The following is a 20,741-nucleotide window of genomic DNA, read 5'->3' on the forward strand; positions in this document are numbered from 1 at the left end:
TCAGCAAGCATTTATTAAGCGTGTAACAATTGCAAGGTACTGTATTGGTAGGTCCTTATGGGGTCTTGAATTTAATGATGTGTGTATATAGTTATTATCTATTAATAGCTTAAAACTGTACTAAGACATGTGGAACAAGTGAAACATTCTCTATATATCACCTACTAAGTGAAAAGCTATTTTCTAGGTGCTGGGTTTGATATGGACATAAATGAGGCAGACTCTTTCCCCCAAGGAGCTTTTGACCCATTAGAGGAGATAGATAAGTATATAAAGAGAGATATAAACAAAACCACAGAAGGTTTAGGAAGAATTTGAAATATCTTCAGTTGGAGGTGTCTTCATGAAGGATCATCAGTGATGGGTAAGATAGATGGAGAAGAATGGGGAGGGCCATTCAAGTGGGACAAATGATCTGAGCAAAGGCAGAAGGAGGAGACTTTGATCTGAGGACTATCAACAGAACAGTCTGTTTATAATGATGGCTTTTCTCCTTCTTTCTTCTTTTCTCTCTTTCTTTTGCTTCCTTCCTTCTTTCCTTCTCTCTTTCCTTTCTCCCTCCTTTCTCTCTTTTTTTGCTTCCTTCCCTCCCTTCTTCCTTTTCCTTTCTTCCTTCTTTCCTTCCTCTCTCCCTTTTGCTTCCTTCCTTCCCTCCTTCCTTCCTTCCCTCTCTCCCTCCTTCCTTCCTTCCTTCCTTCCTTCCCTCCTTCCTTCCTTCTTTCCTTCCCTCCTTCCTTCCCTTCCTCCCTACTCTCTCCCTCCCTCCTCTCTCCCTCCCTCCCTTCCTCCCTCCCTTCCTTCTCTCCCTCTGTCTTCCCTCCCTTCCTTCTCTCCCTCCCTCCTCCTCCTCCTCCTCCCTTCCTCCCTCCTTCCTTCCCTCCTTCCTTCCTTCTCTCCCTCCCTCCATCCTTCCTTCCTTCCTTCCTTCCATCCCTCCTTCTTTGATTCAATAGGCAGTGCTCATTGAGACAAGGATGAGGATTTAACCTGTGATTTCATTGTGATAGGGAATTACTAGATAGGGAAACTCTACCACTCCAAATTTGCATTTCTCTCCAACTTATAGTCTTAGAGAGCTGACTAGCATACTAAAAGGTTAAATGACTTGTTCAGATCTACATAGTCAGTATGTTGTCAGAGATGGGACTTGAGCCTACATCTTAGCTTTGGGGCCAGCTCTACTACAGAAAGGCTCCCAGAAGTCAATTAGTCCAATCTCCTTTTTTAAAGATGGGGAAATTGAGACCCAGGGACTTTAAATCACTTGCTCAAGATCATCCAGATAGTAATTGTTGGAGGCAGGGTTTGAACCCATGTCTTCTGACCCTAGACTCAATTATCTTTGCCATTGTATCATGAATGCTAAGCCACTGAAATTTGGAGGTAGTGGAATGACATCTATTTTTACCATTATCATAGATAACTATGGCAGCACCATATGACTGAAATGGCTGAACAACAAATTATATAAATTCAGTTGGTGATATGGTAGCCACAGAGCAATTTAAATGCTTATCAATTGGTGTACAGCTGGGTACCTGAAACTCCTTTTCAATAGCATGGAACTTGTGCAGGAAAAAGCACTAACCCTGAATGGACATGTTGTCTTAATATTATTAGAAAAGGGGCATTTTCTGCCTTTTTCAGAGAATATAGGAGTAGGTGGAGAATTTCATTCTTCTTTTTATTTCTGAGAAGTTCCATGTGACATAAGACATATGGGAAGTGAAGTATTTATGGCATGACTTGAAGGTTTTTGGAGTTGGGCTGATAAGGACCTTAGAGACCAATCACTTTACATGTGAGGAAACAGGCCCAGAAAGAAAAAGTGACTTTTCCCAGGTGTAATATTCAGCGGTTATGGTTCAAAGTCTGATTTTCTGATGATTCTAATTCTGCTTTTCTGAATTAAAATTCAGTGGTTCTTCCACTATACTAAAACATTGAGGAATGTGGCAACATTTACTGTCCTTCCTCACTAACCATAATCTACTTTAAACTTGTTATTTCTTGCTTTGTCCATTCAGGCTTTACTCCTTGACTACTTTGAAGTCAACATGTGTGTATCCATCTAAGCCTGGAGATATGGTAGGTATATTTTGCTGACTCAGCTATTCAGCATCTATTTCAACAGTCTGGCTAGCAGCTGCTGTGGGGGTGTAAAACCAACAACAACCAGCTCACAGAATGCTGCAAGCCCAAGTTCTTTTGATCTGCTTTACTAAGGAAAGCAGTGTTAAGGGGTTAACAATCTTACTTTAATACAGCATACTAAAATCATTCACTTAGTTCAGGGGAAAAAGCCAGCACCCTGAACTTCAGAGCAAATACAAACAAATTACAAACAGACCAAATACAATTCATAGTTACCAAGAAAATCATCAACATCTGAGTTCAGCTGGGCCTTAGAGCGGCTGCCCAGAGTCCCAAGCCTCCAGGAGTGAGAGCCTTAAGCAAAAAGCTCTGTCTTCTCTTTTTATACAGTTTCAGATGTCATCAACTGTCATCTGAGCGACCAGAACTTAGGCTCCTTCAATTGGCTCTGGTGTTAGCACCTCCCTTCATTGGCCCACCTGGAGCCCCACCTTAGTTACCATTTCATACCCACATAGGCTTAGTACCTAATAGATAGGGGTTTAGGCCTGGGGCTTAGCACCTAATAAGACTCAATCAAAGACACTGAATTAATCAAAGGAAACAAAGACCCAACTCTTCAAGGATCCCCAATATAGCATCATGTCATAAATCTTAAGCCCTGGTATTTTTCAACAGACTATAGTAGGAAATATGGACTTTTAAAAAATGAAATCTACATTATGATTATTTTAGCTCTAGCTAGGCATTTTCATAATAAGTTTAGCAAAATTAAACATTCTATTTCATAATAGACAGCTAAATTGCCTAACTTATAAGTCATTTGCATAATGGAATGAAGTGGCAAGTTTATAGGGTATATGATTATAGCCACTTCACTAAAAAAAAAATCAAATTTTTTAAGCCCTCATCTAACAAAGTTAAGTAGAAAAGAAAGCGTAAATATGTGTATGCATTCAGACAAAAAAATTTTCCTTGGTTTTTTTTGGGTGGTTGTTGTATGATTTTCCATTTAATTAATAGTTAAGCACTTATGATGAAAAGCAGTATGGAATAGTGAGAAGAACATTAAATTTGTCATTAGAGCTCTTGAATTCACATCCTGGCTCTTGGGCAAGCTGCTTAATCTGGCTGAATTTCACTTTAACTATCTATAAAGTGTAGGTGCTGAACTAATCAAAGTATTCAACCTGGGGCCCATGAACATAGTTTTAAAAATATCTTTATGACTTTATTTCTTTTTTTAATTAAATTTTATTTTTTTAAGGAACAAAAAATTGATTTTTCTTTTCTACCCACTCTTGTCCCATTGGAGAAAGAAAAAGGAAACAAAGTCCTTGTGGCAAATATAGATAGTCAAGCGAAGCAAACATCTTCCGTGATGGTGTCTAAAAATATGTCTTTTGTTCTTCACTTTTAGTCTATCACCTCTTTGTCAGGGTGTGAATAGAATGCTTCATTATTGGTCCTCTGGCATCATGGATGGTCATTGCATTATTTAGAGTTTTTATGACTTTAGAAGCTATTTATTTTTGGATTGTTGCTGGTTTTGTATAAATTATTCTCCTGGTTCTGTTAATTTTTTTTCTTATCAGTTCATGCAAGTATTAAAAAAATTGTTTGATTTTAAAATATTGATGTTATAGCATAAGATTGTTCTTTTGGTTCTATTCACTTCACTCTACATCAATTCATTAAATTCTTTCCATGTCTCTTTGAAATCTTTTCCCTCATTTCTTATAGCACAATAATATTCTGTCACATTGATATACCATAATGTGTTCAGCCATTCCACAAGTGATGAGCATTGCCTTAGTTTCCCATTTATTTGCCTCCAGCAGCTTCTGGTAGATAGAACACTGGGCCTAGAGTCCAGAAAACCTGAATTCAAATCTTGTCTCAGATACTTATTAGCTCTGTTACCCTGGGCAAATCATTTAACCGTTACCTGCCTTAGTTTCCTTAACCATAAAATGCACCTAAATAATAGCACCTACCTCCAAGGGTTGTTGTGAAGATCAAATGAGACAATATTTGTAAAAAGTACTTTATGCCATGCCTGACTCCTAGTATTCCTTCCTTTTACCATAAATATTTTTTATACATATAGGACCTTTTCTTCATTCTTTGATCTCTTTGGGGTAGAGGCCTAGCCGTAGTATAGCTGGGTCAAAGGATAGGTTTTCTTTGTATTTCAATATAGTGGTTTTCCTTTGTAATCTTATGCATATTATTTTAAGCATTTAAAAGCAGTATTTAAAGAATAGGTCCATAGGCTTCATCAGATTGCCAAAGGGGTCCACAAAACAAAGGTCAAAATCTATTTCAACCTTATGACCTGCTTACCTTCGAATGTTAATCTCTAGGCAGAGTGGGCTCCCCCTCCTCTCCTCACCCTGGGAGATTCACCTATAGGTTTATTCTATCTATATCCATCTTGAAAATAGCCTCAATAAATACTTATCAATCCCCTCGTATGTGTAGAACACTTGCTAGGTGCTGAGGGAGAGCTAGAGATGAAATACAACCCAAAGCCTCCCTTTAATGAGCTCATAAACTAGGTGGATATGGCATTTTTAGAATCAAGGACCTTTAAGAGGTAGGGAGACCTTAGAACTCAATTAGTCTAATTTGCATATTTCCTAAATGAGAAAATTGAGGCCCAAAGAACTAGGAAGTAACAGAATTGGGACTTTTGACTACAAATCCAGGATTCTTTCCACTATACTTGTATATGTGCCTGCAGATATAAATAAAATAAATACAAATCAGGGTGGTAGAAGAGATGATTAGTCATAATAGAGACTGGAAAATAAATTCTTACTTCCCTTTCCCTGATGAAACCCTATGATATAACAAATGCCAACAATCTTGTTTTTGTTCATTCATTTCAGTCATGTCTGACTGTTCATCACCCCATCTGGGGTTTTCTTGGCAAAAACATTGAAATAGTTTGCCTTTTCTTTCTCCAGCTCATTTTAGAGATGAAGAAACTGAGACAAATAGGGTTAAATGACTTGCCCAGCATCATGTAACTAGTAAGTGTCTGAGGACAGGTTTGAACTCAGGAAGATGAATCTTCCTAACTCCGGACCTGGCACTCTAATCATTGTACCACCTAGCTGCCAACCATGAAAGTCTTTGTTTCACTAAAATATTTCTGAGTCATGTTCAATGATCTGTGTGTTTTAATCCATGTCTTATGCAACAAAATTTTCTTAAAGTATGTTGTAATGGAAAGACGATTGACTTGAGAATCAGAAGGTTTGTATTTTAATCAGTATAAAAGATGGGCAGGTGTAGACTAAATAATTTATTAGATTCAGAATCCATTGAATGACTGGACTGCTAAATAAATTCCTCTTTGCATGCCAGCCAATGAAGATTAAATTGTTCCTTAAAGAAATGGAAAAAAGGCTTTGTGGTGAAGGCTAAAAAAGTATTTATTGTATTAAAGTGGCAGTAGCAAATTCTGACCTACATACAGAGTTTGGAGTGAGGAAGGAAAGAAGGACCACTGAACACTTGGAGCTAAAAAATCAATCTGAAGCCCTTTCTGAAGAATAGGCTGCCCTTAGATGCCCTTAGAAAAGAAGGGAATAAGCATTTATTAAACACCTCCTGTGTGCCAAGCACTATCCTAAGCATATTACAAATATCTCATATGATCCTCACAGCCACTCTGACATGTAGGTACTGTTACCATTCCTATTTTAAAATTGAGAAAACTGAAATAGATAGAAGTCCATGACTTGATTTGATTAGATTTGAGAATCCTCAGCATAGAGATGATAATTAAATCCGTAGAAGCTCATGATATCACCAGGTGAAATAATATAAAAGGGCAAGAGTGGGACACTTGGAGTTAGTAGGTGTAACCTAGATGAGATTCCAGCAAAAGAGACTGAGAAGGAGTAATCAGGAAGAGGACCAGGAGACAGCGGTGTTCTCAAAAATGGAGTGACTGCTGTGTAGCATGCTACAAAGTCATATTGCTGTATTTCATCTCCATTTGGAAATTTTTATAGTTACAGGATATTATTATTTCTCAGTATATTAATAGAGTTATTAGACTTCATTGTTTATTCGTAGGGACAAGATTTCCATTGGAAGTCAATGGAAATAAAATCTCTCCAATATTTTTTTGGGGCTCTTTCACAGTATGATGAAGATACTCAGATCTTACAAGCTCAAGTGACCATAATCTGGTCATTTTTTGTAGAGCTTTGAATTAAAAAGTGATTTTCATCAGTAAAATAACTTTCTCTGATCATCACTATACCAGTTTTTATATTATCTTGTCCATGACAAGCATTTTTTCTTCATAGAAACAGCTAGCAACTATTTTTTTAAACTGCTCGCCTCCCCCCCCCCCCACTCCCCCACTGTTTTTCAACATTAAGAAGTCTAGGTCACATTGTAGAGGAACAGATTTCCTGTGTGTCATATTTTCTGAGCATTTATTCGCATGTTTTGCAGCTATAGTTTGTTAGTTCTTGGCATTAACTTTCATTTTTGATTACACTTTCCTTTACGTTTTGGTGTGATTGATCCTGTTTTCATTGTGAGCTAGAATGAGCCTTTAAATGCTTGACTTGCCTTCACCATCAGCTGCTGCAATATCTCTAACAGTCATTGACGTGTGCTCTTTAAGATGGACAACTTTTGCATGTTTCCTTGGAGCAGTAACCATTCTTTAAAATGACAGCATTAAAAGCATAATAAATGATAACAATGAAAAAAGTATGTATGATTAAAAAGTCCAGCATGCAGCTGACAGAGAACTAAAGGTAGGGAAGATAGTTAGGTGGCACAGGGGATATAGTGCTGGGCCTGGAGTCAAGCAGCCCTGAGTTAAAATTTGGCCTCAGACAATAACTGTGTGAACCTGAGCAAGTCACTTAACTTTTGTCTGCCTCAGTTTCCTCAACTATAGAATGAAAATCATAACTGAGCCTACCCCACAGTGTTGTTGTGAGAATCAAATGAGATCCTATTCATGAAATGCTTTGTACAGTGCTTGGCACATAGTAGGTGCTAAAAAACTATTACTCCCTTTCCCCCTCCCTCAGTTTAATTTCATCTGGTCAAGTTTAGCTGTTCTGAGTCAGTTTAGTATCAATAGAATCCTACACACATGACTATTGCTGATATAAATTAAAACATTTCACAGTTATTACTTGTTCCAAGTAATTCACAAAAAATTATATATATATGTGTATGTATATATGTATACGTATGTATATGTAAACTTAAATATATGTGTGTATATTTCTATAAATATATAAATCTCTCTATAAGTCTGTCTGTCTGTCTCTGTCTCTCTGTCTCCTCATCCAAAAAAATGCTAAGTTTGGATTAGATGAACTATAAGATCTCTTCTAGTTCTAAATTCCACTCTTCCCTGAATCTGAATAGTCTCCTGGATTTCATGGTGTCACAATTGTTCTGCCTCCTTTGTAGTATTTTATTACTTGATTTTCATGAGCCTCTGTGTTTTTCAAGAATCATTCTAGAATGTGGGCAGATGCTAGCCAGAACCAGTCAGGTAAGGAGTTGGCACTGGGAAAGGTAGGCAGAAATCCAGGCTGGAGAAAGGCTGAAGTTTCCAGATCCCAGAATTTCAGGAGGTCAGAAAAATTAAATTCAGCAAACATTTATTAACCACCTCTTTTTGCCAAGTTCAGTGTTGGTTGTTGGAGGTTCAGTGGCAATAAAAAATGAAGACCATTTGTATACCAGCTTAAGTTTTGTGATGTGCTTGATATATATATCAGCTCAATGGATGCTCACAACAGCCTGATGGAGTTTGAAGTATAGCAAGTCAGTCAACAAACATTTATTAATCATTTTCTATGTGTCTGCCCTGTGTTAAGCACTGGAGATAGAAAGGCAAAAACCATTCTTGCTATCAGCTTGTATTGTAATGGGGAAGAAAACATGTAAATAACTATATATATACACAGTGTAAATGGAAGGTAACCTCAAAGGTGGCATGGTGGATATAGTGCTAGGCCTTCAGTCAAACGGACCTGAGTTCAAATATGGCCTCAGACACTTACTATGTGACTGTGAACAAATCACTTAACTCTGTTTGCCTGGGTTTCCTCATCTGTAAAATGAGTTGGAGAAAGAAATGACAAACCATTTTAGTATTTTTGACAAGAAAACTTCAAATAGGGTCACAAAGAGTCAGACACAACTGAAAATGATTGAACACCGTCACGGGGATTCTCAGAGGCAGATGTAGAAAAGATTAATTCCAGGAATGGGGGACAGCCAGGGAAAAGGCAGAGTCAGGAGACAGAACATTGTCTTTGAGGCAGAGCTCAAAGGTCAGTGTCACTGGGTCATAGAGGGGAGTAGAGAGTAACAAGACTGGCAAGGTAGGAGGGGGCCAGGTCGTGCAGGTCTTTAAATGCCACAGGGTCTTATATTTTATCATAGAGGTAAAACGGAGCCTCTGACATTTATTTCAGGAACAATCACGTGATCACCATGGCACTTTAGGAAAATCACTTTGCCAGCTGAGTTAGACGATGGATTCCTGTGGAGAGAGATGAGACAGGGAGCCTGGTAAGAAGGCTATTGTACTAGTCTAGGCATGAGGTGATGAGACCTTAGGGACTAGGACAATGGCTATTTGAGTGGAGAGAAAGGGAGATATGTGAGGCATCTGCAAAGGTAAAAATGGTGAGATTTGGCCACTGATTGCGTATATGGGACAAGCGTAGGTGAGGGGTTGAGGATGATGCTAAAGGTGTGGGCTTGTATTATTGGGAAGATGATTGTGCCATTGACAATAATAGAGAAGTTGGGAAAAAAGGATGTGAATCAGACAGTTCAAGATGTCCAGAAAGGCAATTGGTGATACAAGACTAGAACTCAAACAGGCATGGGGAATCCAAATTTTACAAAACAAGTCCCAAAGGACTGATTAAGGATTTAGAAGGCCACATGTGGCCTTAAGGCTGCAGGCTTCCCATGCCTGGCTCAAAAGAAAGATTAGGGCTGATACATAGATCTGAGAATCATTTGGATAGAAACAACAATTGAATCTCTGGTAGCTGATGTGATCATCAACTGAAATAGCATAAAGGGAGAAGAGAAGAGGGCCCAGGACAGAGTATTGGTGGGCAACCATGGTTAGCAGGCATGTTCTAGATGAAAATACAACAAAAGAGACTGAGGAGTGGTCAGACAGGTAGGAGGAGAGCCAAGTGTCACAGTGTCACAGAAATATAGAGAGGAGAGAGTATCAGGGAGAAGAGAGTGATTGACAGTGTCAGGGGTTGCATCTAGGTCAAAATAGATGAAGACTGAGAAAAGACAAATATAACTTATTTTTCCTATTTTACTAATGGTGAAATTGTGGTTATAAGAGGTGTAGTGACTTTTGAAATCGGTCATCTAGCAAGTGTCTGAAGTGTGATTCCAACTCAGTTCTTTTTGACTCCAACTCTAACAAAGATGAAAATTGACTCAGTCCAAGCCATCAAGGGAGCCAGAATTTGGGGAGTCTGAATACAGGCCAGGCTGTTTGGCATTGTCTGCCAAGGGCAAGGTGAAAGTGTCAGTCTATTATGCCGGTTTTTGATAGTAACAGTGGCAGGTCAGAAGAAGCCATGAGTACATACAGTGAATCCACAGCATAAAGATCAAGGAGCCAAAAATAGCCAAAAATCAAGGAGATCTGTACAAGTAGCAAGGCATGCCTGCTATCTGGTTAGCTAGAATCAGGAGGGAGCAGAGGGTAGCTAGTTTTGAGTAGGGAGCCCATGTCTATATTAAGAGATACACAAAAAAGTCCTGATGCTGGGCAGATTTCAGGGCTCAAGGTTCAGTATGGGCATGAAGGAAGACATATAGAGCTTGTTCCAAATGGACAGCACAATAGGGTCTCTGTCCTGTTTTCTGTCCTAAGGTTATGCACCCTGCTTGGCTGCAGGTGAGGGATGCCTGTCCAGGGACATCATTCATGTTCATCTTGTGCAACATTGAATAGCCAAACTATTTACCTTGCGGCCAGAACGAGGAAGGCTTCCATTGGTGCTGATGATTATCATTTCAAGGGAGCTAACCCCTAGTGAATTAGTGATCCAAGAGCAAGCAAGCCTCAGAAGTCAAGGCAAGTAGTGGGTTAGGAATCCAGAAGGTAGAGACAATGGCACCAGAAACAGAACCAACCAAGAGAGATCCTCTATAAACATGGACTCTGTAAACTGACATTTTCTTATTGTCACCAGAAATGTGTCTCTGGAGAAAGTTAAGTGGTTAACTACTGACAGAGGTCTCTGTTGAAGGAAAACAATAGGATTTGCCCAACTTTTATTAGTATTCTTAATTTTAACTGGTCGTTTGTCACAAAATATGCATCTGAAGCAAAAATGTGCAGTTATGATTTATTTTCTTTTGTGACTTGGAGGATAATAAGTCAGAAGAAAACAGATACAGATTGATTTTTTTAAAAGCAGCAGAATAGGCAGAAGTTGGCAAAATGTGTAAGTTAAAGGAATCAGCTGTCACTGGGATTCTCTTCTCTGTACCCTTGAGGTGCTGTGCAAAACAGAGATGGGAAGCTTGCTCAAGTCCTGATTAGGAAAAGCATCTTCAAATCAGATTAGGTCACCGGTAGTCATTAGAGGGAACAGTTGCCATCTGTGGAGATGCTGTTTTGTAAAATCCTGAAACATATTCCAATCCCACTACGGTTAAACAAAGCAATGCAATCAGACTGTGTCTTCAGAAACACACTCTCTTTTGTCTGTCTTGGGGTGCCACTTATTTTCATCTTGTGCAGTACTAAATAACCAACCTCTTTACCTTGATGACCATTTGTATTAGTCATTAAACAGTATGAATACTAAGGGAGAAAGAAGCTTAGGTCATTCTCTTCTTTTTGTAATGAATATTCTGAACAAATATTATCTTGGGATTATTTATTCAAGGGATGAAGTGCCAACCATCTTTTTAATTTTTTAACATAAAGAATTTTTCAGTTTATTTTTATTTTATTTTTTTAACATAAAGAAATGGGAGTTTGGGGTTGCCAGGTCTGAGCAATGAGTGAGAAATGCTTGTATATTAGAGATGTGCTTTCTTGTGAAAATGACACGAAAGCAGAAAAATTATAAAAAAGAAATTCTAATTAGAAAGATACCTGAACTTCTGAACCTGCAACTCAGCGGATTTGGTTATGATTGTCATCCAACCAAAATAAGCACTGGCTGGTGATTAGCATCAGCTCAGATTAAGTTAATTGGCTTTAGCCAATCCCTAGGCAGAAACTCATTTGGAATAAACCTGAACGTGTTTCTTTCATTGCACAAAGTGAAGTAGTTACATGACCAGGGAAATTTATGTAAATTAACAACAAATTGAAAATTTTTTTAAAGAAAACTTAAGGGAGACTTCAATTCCTGGTGAGTACAGAAACATCTTTCATTTTTCTGAAGTAAGATTTTTTTTTTTTTAGCTAGTTTCACAGAGTTTTTCTTTTCGGTTCAATTTTACTATTGCTGTATTTTTATTGGACATAAAACTATTATCATGCTATGAAATAGTAATAGATTGTGTCTGGTACATAGGCACTGTTAACAATATGGCATCATTGAAGATACAAGGAATAATTTAAATACTCTAGTAATCTTTGTTAGTGTGTAACTTAGAAAAAAAATTAGGTAAATCTAGTTTAATCAAATGTAAATAAAGTTGAGCTGAAATAAGGTGTATAACATATTATCATACATGAAATACTTTTTTCAGTTTCTTTTATATTAAATGTTTGAAGTGTAATTAGGGGTAACAAGCTAGACTTTGCTATCTTCTTTCCAGTTTTAGACTTCCTATTTATAAGTTACTTTAATTTATACTACATAATAAAAATAATGAAATTTTTTATCTTAAGAAGCCTGTCGTTTGTCTGATCAAGTGAGTCACAGGGAGACAGAAAGAGCTTTGTGGTAGAGATACATGTTTGGCTTGCTGTAAGGTGTTTTGTTGACTCAATATTACCATTTTAATTATCACAGTGAATCAATGGATTTAAAAAAAATGCTCCATATAGTATTTTTAAAACTCCGTGGTCTAACTTTAGACAATGAAAGGACTAAAAGACAACTACAGGCATGGGAAGGTGGAATTGATTGTCCCCAAATGACTTTTTCTTGTTGTTGTTGATTTAGACTAATAGGGTACACTAAACTGTGATTTGGATTGCTTCTTTCTCAAGTTAGTTCCAAATATACATGTATGGATATGTGTATATATGTGTGTATACATATATGTGTGTGGATAGATAGAAATGTTGAAAAGGTAAAATCTACAGGCCTTGGTTATAGGGGGTGAGAGAGAGTTAGGAATCTAGGGTGATTCCTGTTATGAGCATGGGGAACTGGGAGAATGGTGTTGCCCTCTACAATAAAAGGGAAGATGTGGGAGTGGGAAAGGTTTGGGGGAAAGATATATCCATATGTACATATATGTATATATACTTGTACATACATATGTATATATGCACAATACACATGTGTATACATGCATGTATCTATATATACATATATCTCCTTATATACACAGAAATAAAATGAAATTATGTAAATGCGGGTACATAATAAATACACATATGTATATATGATTAGGCTAAGCAAATATGTGTATATATAGATATAGATATTATATGTGTGGCACATATATGTATAGATAGATGGATATACATCTATACATATCTATATTTATCTCTAAATTTTGAATGGCAAAGAATTAACTTCATCACTTAAAATAGGTAGAAATACACATTAATAAACACTGTATATGTTGTTCTATTCTCCTTTGCACATTCTCTTTTTTATTTTTGTCATTATTATTTTTTGATACTGGGTCTTCCTATCTTACCCAGATTGGAAGTGCAGCAGCCACTCATGGGCATGAAAGCTTTGACCTCTTCCATTTCTGATCTGGGCTACTTTCCCAGCTTGGTGACCCTTTGCTCCCAGGTGCTCACCACATTGGTGCCAGATTTACTGTGGGCATTAGCCTTACTTTGGATCAAAAGTGCAAATTGTCCACCAGCCTTGGCATCCTCTAGTAGCAGGGATTGCAAGGTATGCCAGCACACCTGTCCACATTCTACCTTTTGCCTAAATTGGACTCTGAACTGCTCCCTGTCTTTATCTCTGTGTATCTATTCAGGTCAAACCTCATCCCTGGAGCACACTCCCTTTAAATCCTTCTATTTTTTTTCAAGGCCCAGCTAAGGTGTTTTCTCCATGATTTGTGTCAATGTCGATATACCCTTCCCCAATTAGATAGCAAACTCCTTAAGGGCAGGGAGGATGTTGGCACCTAGCACACTGCCCTGAATGCAATAAGCATGTCACATCTGTTGAATAGAATTAATGTATTTTCTATAATGCTATTCTATCAGTTTATAGGATGAAAAGCATGTTGTAACTAAGAAAAATGGATGAATACAAGATAGGAGCAAGAGATGATTGATTGGTGATGGCTCTCTTGTCAGAAAAGAAAGCTGTACAGCAGATTAGAGACGTGGCCAGGGCACCCAATAGAGTACAAAGCAGAACTGACATTAGAATGTAATATTCTTGCTTTTTGGGTAGTCTGTATTTCCTCTAAATTTATAGGAGAATGTGTGACTAAAGGAGGACACATGCTGACCCATTGCCTTTGGAAGCATTTAGCTTGCCCTACATTAGAGCATAATAGCTTAATGCATTATTCTTACAGAGTCCTATTTATCCCAAGTGATTTACCAATGTTAACTCCTTAATCTCCACCATAGCTCAGCACCATACGGATAATAAGTGTTGTATCTTTTAGTTAGATTTCACAAACCTTCTCTATTGGCTAAAGGGACAGACTACGCAGTTATGTATTTAAATGTAATTTTAAACAAGAAGAGAAAAATGGCCCCCAAGCCATACCAATGTAGAAAAAGAACCCTTCGACATGGACACAGTGTAGGCATCTATTCAGATTGGAATCATCAGTAAAGGATGATATGAATCTAGAAGTATGATCAAAATGTGAATGGTTTATTATATTTTTATTATGAAACAGATAAAAGACTTCTCATCATTTCTATTTTATAAATGGAGGAGTAAGTACTGAGAGATTATGCAACCTGCCCAAGGTCAAATAAGGGTTTCTCATGACAGGGATGAGAAAGGATTGCAACTTTGCTGACTCAGCTCCTCTGCTGGATCCTCCAGCTTCCCACTGCTTCTGCTTTGTGCAGTTCTGCCTTTATTTTCTCAAGTACCATAATTGCTTTCATCCATTGGAAGAAAACATCTAATTTCTATTCTGATCTTTGAATACATTTTCCTAAAGAATACGTAGATAAGATTTGCAAATTACACTGGAGATATATGAAGGAATCTTAGATAACAGCTTGGATCTATTTAAGTGGGTGATTGGGGCCAGATTTATAGCAAGTTTTAAATTACAAATATACTTTTTTTTTCATCTTCAGAATGCTGATTACATTTATTCAGTTGGTTTAGTTTTTCTTTAGAACTTACCCTTATTTCCAAGCTGCGGGGAATGCTTACTGTTTCTTAAGACACCGGTAATTAAGGTGATTTAATACAACCAAAAAATGCAATAAAATAGCACAAAACAAAAAAAAAATACAACCCAGAGCCAAACAAATCCCTCCATAACAGCTCACTTTCCAGTTCAGAGACTATGGTTTTATCAATAGTGGAAATTTTCTGAAGGCTTCCCCAGTTCTGTGAAACTTGGACTTGAGAACAATTGATAGGAGGACCCTGTATGACTTTTAACTGTCATAGGACAGTGTAAGACATAGAGTACTGGACTTAAGATAAAATCCTGCCTCATTATCCCGGGTAGGTTACTTAGCCTCTCTGTGCCTCAGTTTCCTCATCTGTAAAATAGGGATAACAATAGGATCTACCTTGTAGAATTGTTGTGAGGATCAAACAAGGTAACAAATGAGCACTTGTACAAATACTGGCTTAGGCTATTATTATTACTACTACAGGATTTATTATTATTTGTTTGAATTTTTCCTTTTCTCCCTTGTCTCTAGATTCCAGTCAAAATGAGCGAAACTCCTTCCACTAACTTTTCAATGATTCATGCAGCTTCTTCTGAAGGCCAAGCTTCTTATCCTCGACACTTCAATGTCACTCAGCCAGTTGTGGCCAAAAGAATTAGTTTTTATAAGAGTGGAGACCCTCAGTTCAGTGGGATCCAGATGGTTGTCAACCCTCGCTCTTTCAAGACTTTTGATGCCTTGCTTGACAACTTGTCTAGGAAGGTCCCATTGCCCTTTGGAGTCAGGAATATCAGCACCCCACGGGGTATCCACAGCATCACCAATCTGGAGGACCTAGAGGATGGCAGGTCATACATCTGTTCCCACAGGAAGAAAATAAAACCCATCGACCTGGAGAAGGCTCGCCAGAAGCCCCTGCCCTGGCAGAGCAGTAGACCCGTCAGTGCCCGTCGCCGAGCTGCGCAGCTGGCCAGGGCAAAGGAGTTTGGCCTGGCTCATCGAGAGCTTCCTGTGGTGGTTCAGACACCCAGAAAGCTCTTAGTTTTTAAAAATGGTGATCCAAGGACTAGGCACGTTATAATTCTAAGTAGGAAGATCACCCAGAATTTTGAGGCCTTTCTGGAACACCTGACTGAGCTCATGCAATACCCAGTTGTGAAGTTGTATACCACAGATGGAAGAAAGGTAAGAAGGAACATCTGAGAGAAAGCCACCCCTACTTACTGGTACTGTCACCAACCACTGGAATGACATTTACTCTTTTGGTTTCAGTAATGCTTGGTCAATAAATCATTTAATAAATTACCAGGCATTCATCAAGCTCTTACTATATGTTAAGTACTGTGCTTGGCCATAGGGATGCAAAAAAGAAAAATCATTCCTGCTCTCAAAGAGAACACATTTAATCAGAGGAACCATGGTGACAATAATAAAACTATAATGGCTGCTGTTTTAAGATTTGTCCTGTAAGCAGGCATAATGAATGGAACTAGAAGTTATATTTAATTTGGGTGCTTGAGGTGGGGAAGGGAGGGTATCTTTGGCTTTCTTATGCCTCCACAAGTAAAAAATATGTATAGATATCCTCTTTGCTGATTTTAGTGTATAATTAGAGAAGTACTTTATATTGTAGCCAATCCATTCTCTACCTCAGAGTAAGGTGTAAGACTGGCAACATCTTCAATACTTGTTGGAGTTTGGGGTTAAGGAAGGCAGAGGACAGATGTTTCATCTCATATGTTGTTGTATCTTCTATACCAAAGACTCTTCAGGGAGAGTGGATATGCCATTTATTTCTTTCATATTTGCATAATGAGAAATTGCATGTGTAGTCCATAGAGGACCGGCCTTGGTGTCAGGAAGACCTGGGGTTCAAGTTCTTTCTCTGGAACATACTAGCTATTCAACATGGACACATCACCTCATCCTGGCCCAGACAATTCTTCAAGCTTAAAGCTATAGAAAAACTGATGGGTAATAAGAATTTCCATCGTAGGAGTTCTGTGTGCAGGTGAAATCATAAGTCCAGAGCGGGGAAAATCTGTTGAAAGCACCTATAACTTTCACCTACCACCCTAGCAGTTCAGTGAATTCTTGTTTATTTCCTGTAAGCCTAGGAAATTTATCAAGCCAATCGAGGCAGTACTAATAATACCAATAATACTAGCATATTCCATTTATAGAGTTCTTTAAGTTTACAAACTCCTTTACATACATGATCTCATCTGAGATTTAGGTTAGAATTGAAAATGACTGTGTGGAAAGAATAAAACCTTTATTATGTGTGGCATATTGTTGTATGTTGCTGATGTGACCATTTCTATTTCTTTGAGGTGCCGAGCCTACAGGCAGTTATACTGAGCTCTGGAGCTGTGGTGGCTTCAGGCAGAGAACCATTTAAACCAGGAAATTATGACCTTCTTAAGTACCTGCTTCCTGATCAATTACCAAGGACCTCCAAACGCATTTACCCAAAAGGACAGGCTAAACCGGAAGGCAGAAGAAGTAAGTCACTTAGAAAATAGAGCTTCTATGTTTATTCATTACGTTTTTGACAGCAAGAGAAGACACATGTTGAAATCGAGCAATTTCCTCATTGTAGGAAAGAAAACAAAAAATAAACGAAAACTGAAAGGTGTTTTTCTTTCTAATCTGGATTTGGTTATCTCATATATTGAAATGTTTTTCATCTCATTTTTTTATTACGAGAAAAGGTACCTGCCTGAAACAATGTCATACCCCCTCTTTTCTACAACCTGTGCCAAGCAGAATCAACCAACAGGTTGGGTGATGTCTTGCTTCAAGGGGAAGGAAAATGTTGTGTTTTCCACCTGGTTGAATTCTGCAGTGATATTACAGCTTAGCACAAAAATCATCTAGTAACATTCAGTTTGGCTCAGCAAATGAGCAGAATTGCCATAATTTTTCAGATTCTTTATTCCATTCTTTCCAACTTTTTGCAGTCATTCCTGAACCAATCCAAGACTTTTCAAACCACCTTTTATTAATTTAGAGAAAAGATTCGAAGTATCTAGAGAATCAAAAACCTTGGACTGCTGATTCTGAAGAAAATACTGTAAGCTGAGATGAGTGCTCTTTACAAATAGACATACATACATACACACATACATACACACATACATATATGATGGAGCCAGCTTGAACTGGTTCATAAGAGCCAGTTATTAAAGTTTCAATGTGATTCTTTAAACTTTAGAAATCTTCAAATGCTACAAATCATTGTTTTGGTGTTTGTCTAGATTTAAGAAAATGGTGGGGAAATGTTAATAATGAAGATTAATCTTAAAAGTATGTCTTGTTTACATTTTTCTTCCTGGAGAAAGAGTTGTTAAGCATTTTCCATCATGGTAATGGTTCTAGGGCATTCAGTGTTATTGGAGAAAGCTTTGCCACTTTCACCTTTTTATTTTCAACCTCTTTGACCTTTTGAATACTCTATGTTTTGATAGTGGTAGATAGTGAGTGCCTCACTCATTCTTAAAGAATTAATCTTTGATTTGGCAGCTGCAAAACTCTACTGTAGCACATATGCCAATTTTTGTTTATGGTCAGAATAATACAATTTGACAGAAACGTGTTTCCCGTAGTTTTAGTAAGTGTATCTCAATATTTTTACCTAAGGTAGAGGAAAAAAAAATCTCTGATAAAGTCATCTTTGAAAAAAGGAAGACTACCTTTGTTGTAAAATGTTTTATGAAAATAATTTATTAATGATGTAAGGATTATGGGACTACAGACAGAACTAGGATGGAGAAGTAATTTTATCCAACTTCTTCATTTTATAATGAGGTGAGGCCCAAGGTGTTAAATGATTCACACTAGGTCATTTGGATAATAGTGATGGAGCAAGGACTCAGACTCAGGTGCTCAGACCCAATACTTAGGCACAGGGCCTCACACCTGATAGGTGCTTAATAAGTTGCCTGTTGACTTATCTCCAAATCCAGTATTCTTTCCCCTCCACAAGTCTGTTTCTATTAATGATAGGAAAATGAGGTCATACATATGAAGCAGTGTTGGAGATCTTTGGAAGAAATGAAGTCCTTAAATCTATAGTATTATGTATCTTCACCTGGTCCTATAAAAATGATTGAAGTAATGATTGAATTGAACAAATTTAATTTAAAAATTTGCATTTACAAATCTAACGGAGGTATGTGGATTCAAAGAGAGCATTGCAATGTTTCACTTTTTGCCATTGAAATGGGGTAGTTGTGGGATGCGTTATTCTATGCAGTCTCTTTTTTTAAAAAAAATACTTTCAAAAGAAAGGAAATAAATCCTGACTCTCTTTTTCTTTCCACAACGCCACAGTTTATAGTAATTTCTGCCTATGCTTGCAATAAAAAGGGCCCGAGGCTGAATTCCTTCAAACTGAGAGATTCTGCTCAAATTAAGCCCAGGATATGGCTACCAGTACACCACTGCAATAGCACCCAAAGCATCTACTGCTACCCTCTAATGACGATAAAAAGACCACTGGATATTTGGAGATGATGACAATTGAAGAGTTATTTGCCAATTAAAACAATGATAGAACAAAATAAATGTGCCCTGGATCCCGGTTTTGCTCCTGGCTTTGCTGGAGATGTTTGTATTAAGATTAGTCCAAGGGTGTGCCTTTTGGTAGGGGATCACTGTATTTAAAGGATTCTATGCCGTTTGTTTTAAGGGATGGAAGGAGTTACTCTTAGAGCTGTTATTGAAATGAATATAAAAGTGATTGTTGAAGCAGGTACAAAAATAAGAAAAAATGCCAGAGGAATCCAAATGAGGCTTATTTACCTGATGGTGGTATACAAAACTTAAAATTAAATTTTAAAAATTGAGTTGATTGACTCAAAGGGGACAGATGCTAAGATGATGATAGTGATGATAATAGGAATAGCAACTGGTCTTCATGGGTACAGGAAATTCCCAGATGAGGAAGCTTTCTTATCAATGCAATTCAACACCATCTCTGCAATTCACCATTTTAGAGGTTAAGTGGCTTGCCCAAGGTCACATAGTTTGTATACTCTAGATGTGGGACTTGAACCCTGGTGTTCCTGGATTTGTGGCCAGCTATATATTCACTATGCCACATCATCTCGTGTGATAATAAAAACTGCAATTTAGGTAGCACCTTGAGGTTTGCAAAACATTTTATAGACATATTCTCTCATTCGATCCTCACAACAACCCTGTGAAGTAAGTGCCGTAGGTATCATCACCTATATGATTCTTGGCATGTCATTTAAACTCTCAGTGTTCTAGGTAACTCTTTACCACTAATGAAGATGAAATTAAAGTAATTATAAGGAGTCATTCTGCCAGATTATATGCCAATAAATTTAACAATTTGAGGGAAATGGAAGAATATTTACAAAAATATAAGCTGCCTAGATTACATTTGGTTGTATTCTGAACATTCTGAAGTCATTCACATTATTTGCTGATTTTTATAGTTACATTTTACAGAAATTCAGATTATTTTTTCTTCCAAAATGATTGTTACTTTGTGATGCATAACTCACTGTTGCCATATTTTTGTTGTTGCCTTTATTCATGACAAGAATTCTCCATGTGAGAAATATGTCTTTTACACAGTCAACTTAATTTAAAAAAGTTGAAAAATGAAGGAGAGAGAGAGACAGAGAGACAGAGAGAACACATAAATGGCAGAGTAATTGCTAACCTGCATTGGTAGAGGGAGTTTCCTCATTGGGAATTTTCTGTACTAATAAAATCACAGGTTTGGTCCAAACACCAGTAGCAACAATAACAACATTGTGTATTTTATATGTGAGGACTCAGAGGGTCCAGTGGATAGTGACTTATGGGGGAACAATTTCCAAATGTGGAAGCAGCACAATATGGAAGCCTTATCCAGGGTATACAAGTATACATGTATACAGTGTATACAAATACACAAGTATACAAAATAAGAGCCTGTCCTGGCTCTTATGGTACCTGTCTAAAATGAGCTGTGTTGACATCATGGAGAGGATAATTGGAAATTTGTGTTTTATCATTATCTAATTTTATTTGATTTATTTTATTATATTCTCTTGTACTAATTGGCTTGCTTTTCTATTTTTTC

General features: G+C 37.5%; 1 protein-coding gene across 1 annotated transcript in view; it reads left to right on the top strand.

Annotated features, from left to right (window-relative positions):
- Positions 1–15,175: 15,175 nt before the first annotated feature.
- RP1 (RP1 axonemal microtubule associated) overlaps positions 15,176–20,741 on the top strand; it is a 629,473-nt gene continuing 623,907 nt past the window's right edge. Inside the window, 2 exon segments of the mRNA XM_036741155.1 lie at positions 15,176–15,823; positions 16,972–17,143. Coding sequence (XP_036597050.1) covers positions 15,182–15,823; positions 16,972–17,143 — 814 coding nt within the window. The 5' untranslated portion in view covers positions 15,176–15,181.

Source organism: Trichosurus vulpecula, chromosome 1 (genome assembly GCF_011100635.1).
Source record: "Trichosurus vulpecula isolate mTriVul1 chromosome 1, mTriVul1.pri, whole genome shotgun sequence".
Classification (NCBI taxonomy): domain Eukaryota; kingdom Metazoa; phylum Chordata; class Mammalia; order Diprotodontia; family Phalangeridae; genus Trichosurus; species Trichosurus vulpecula.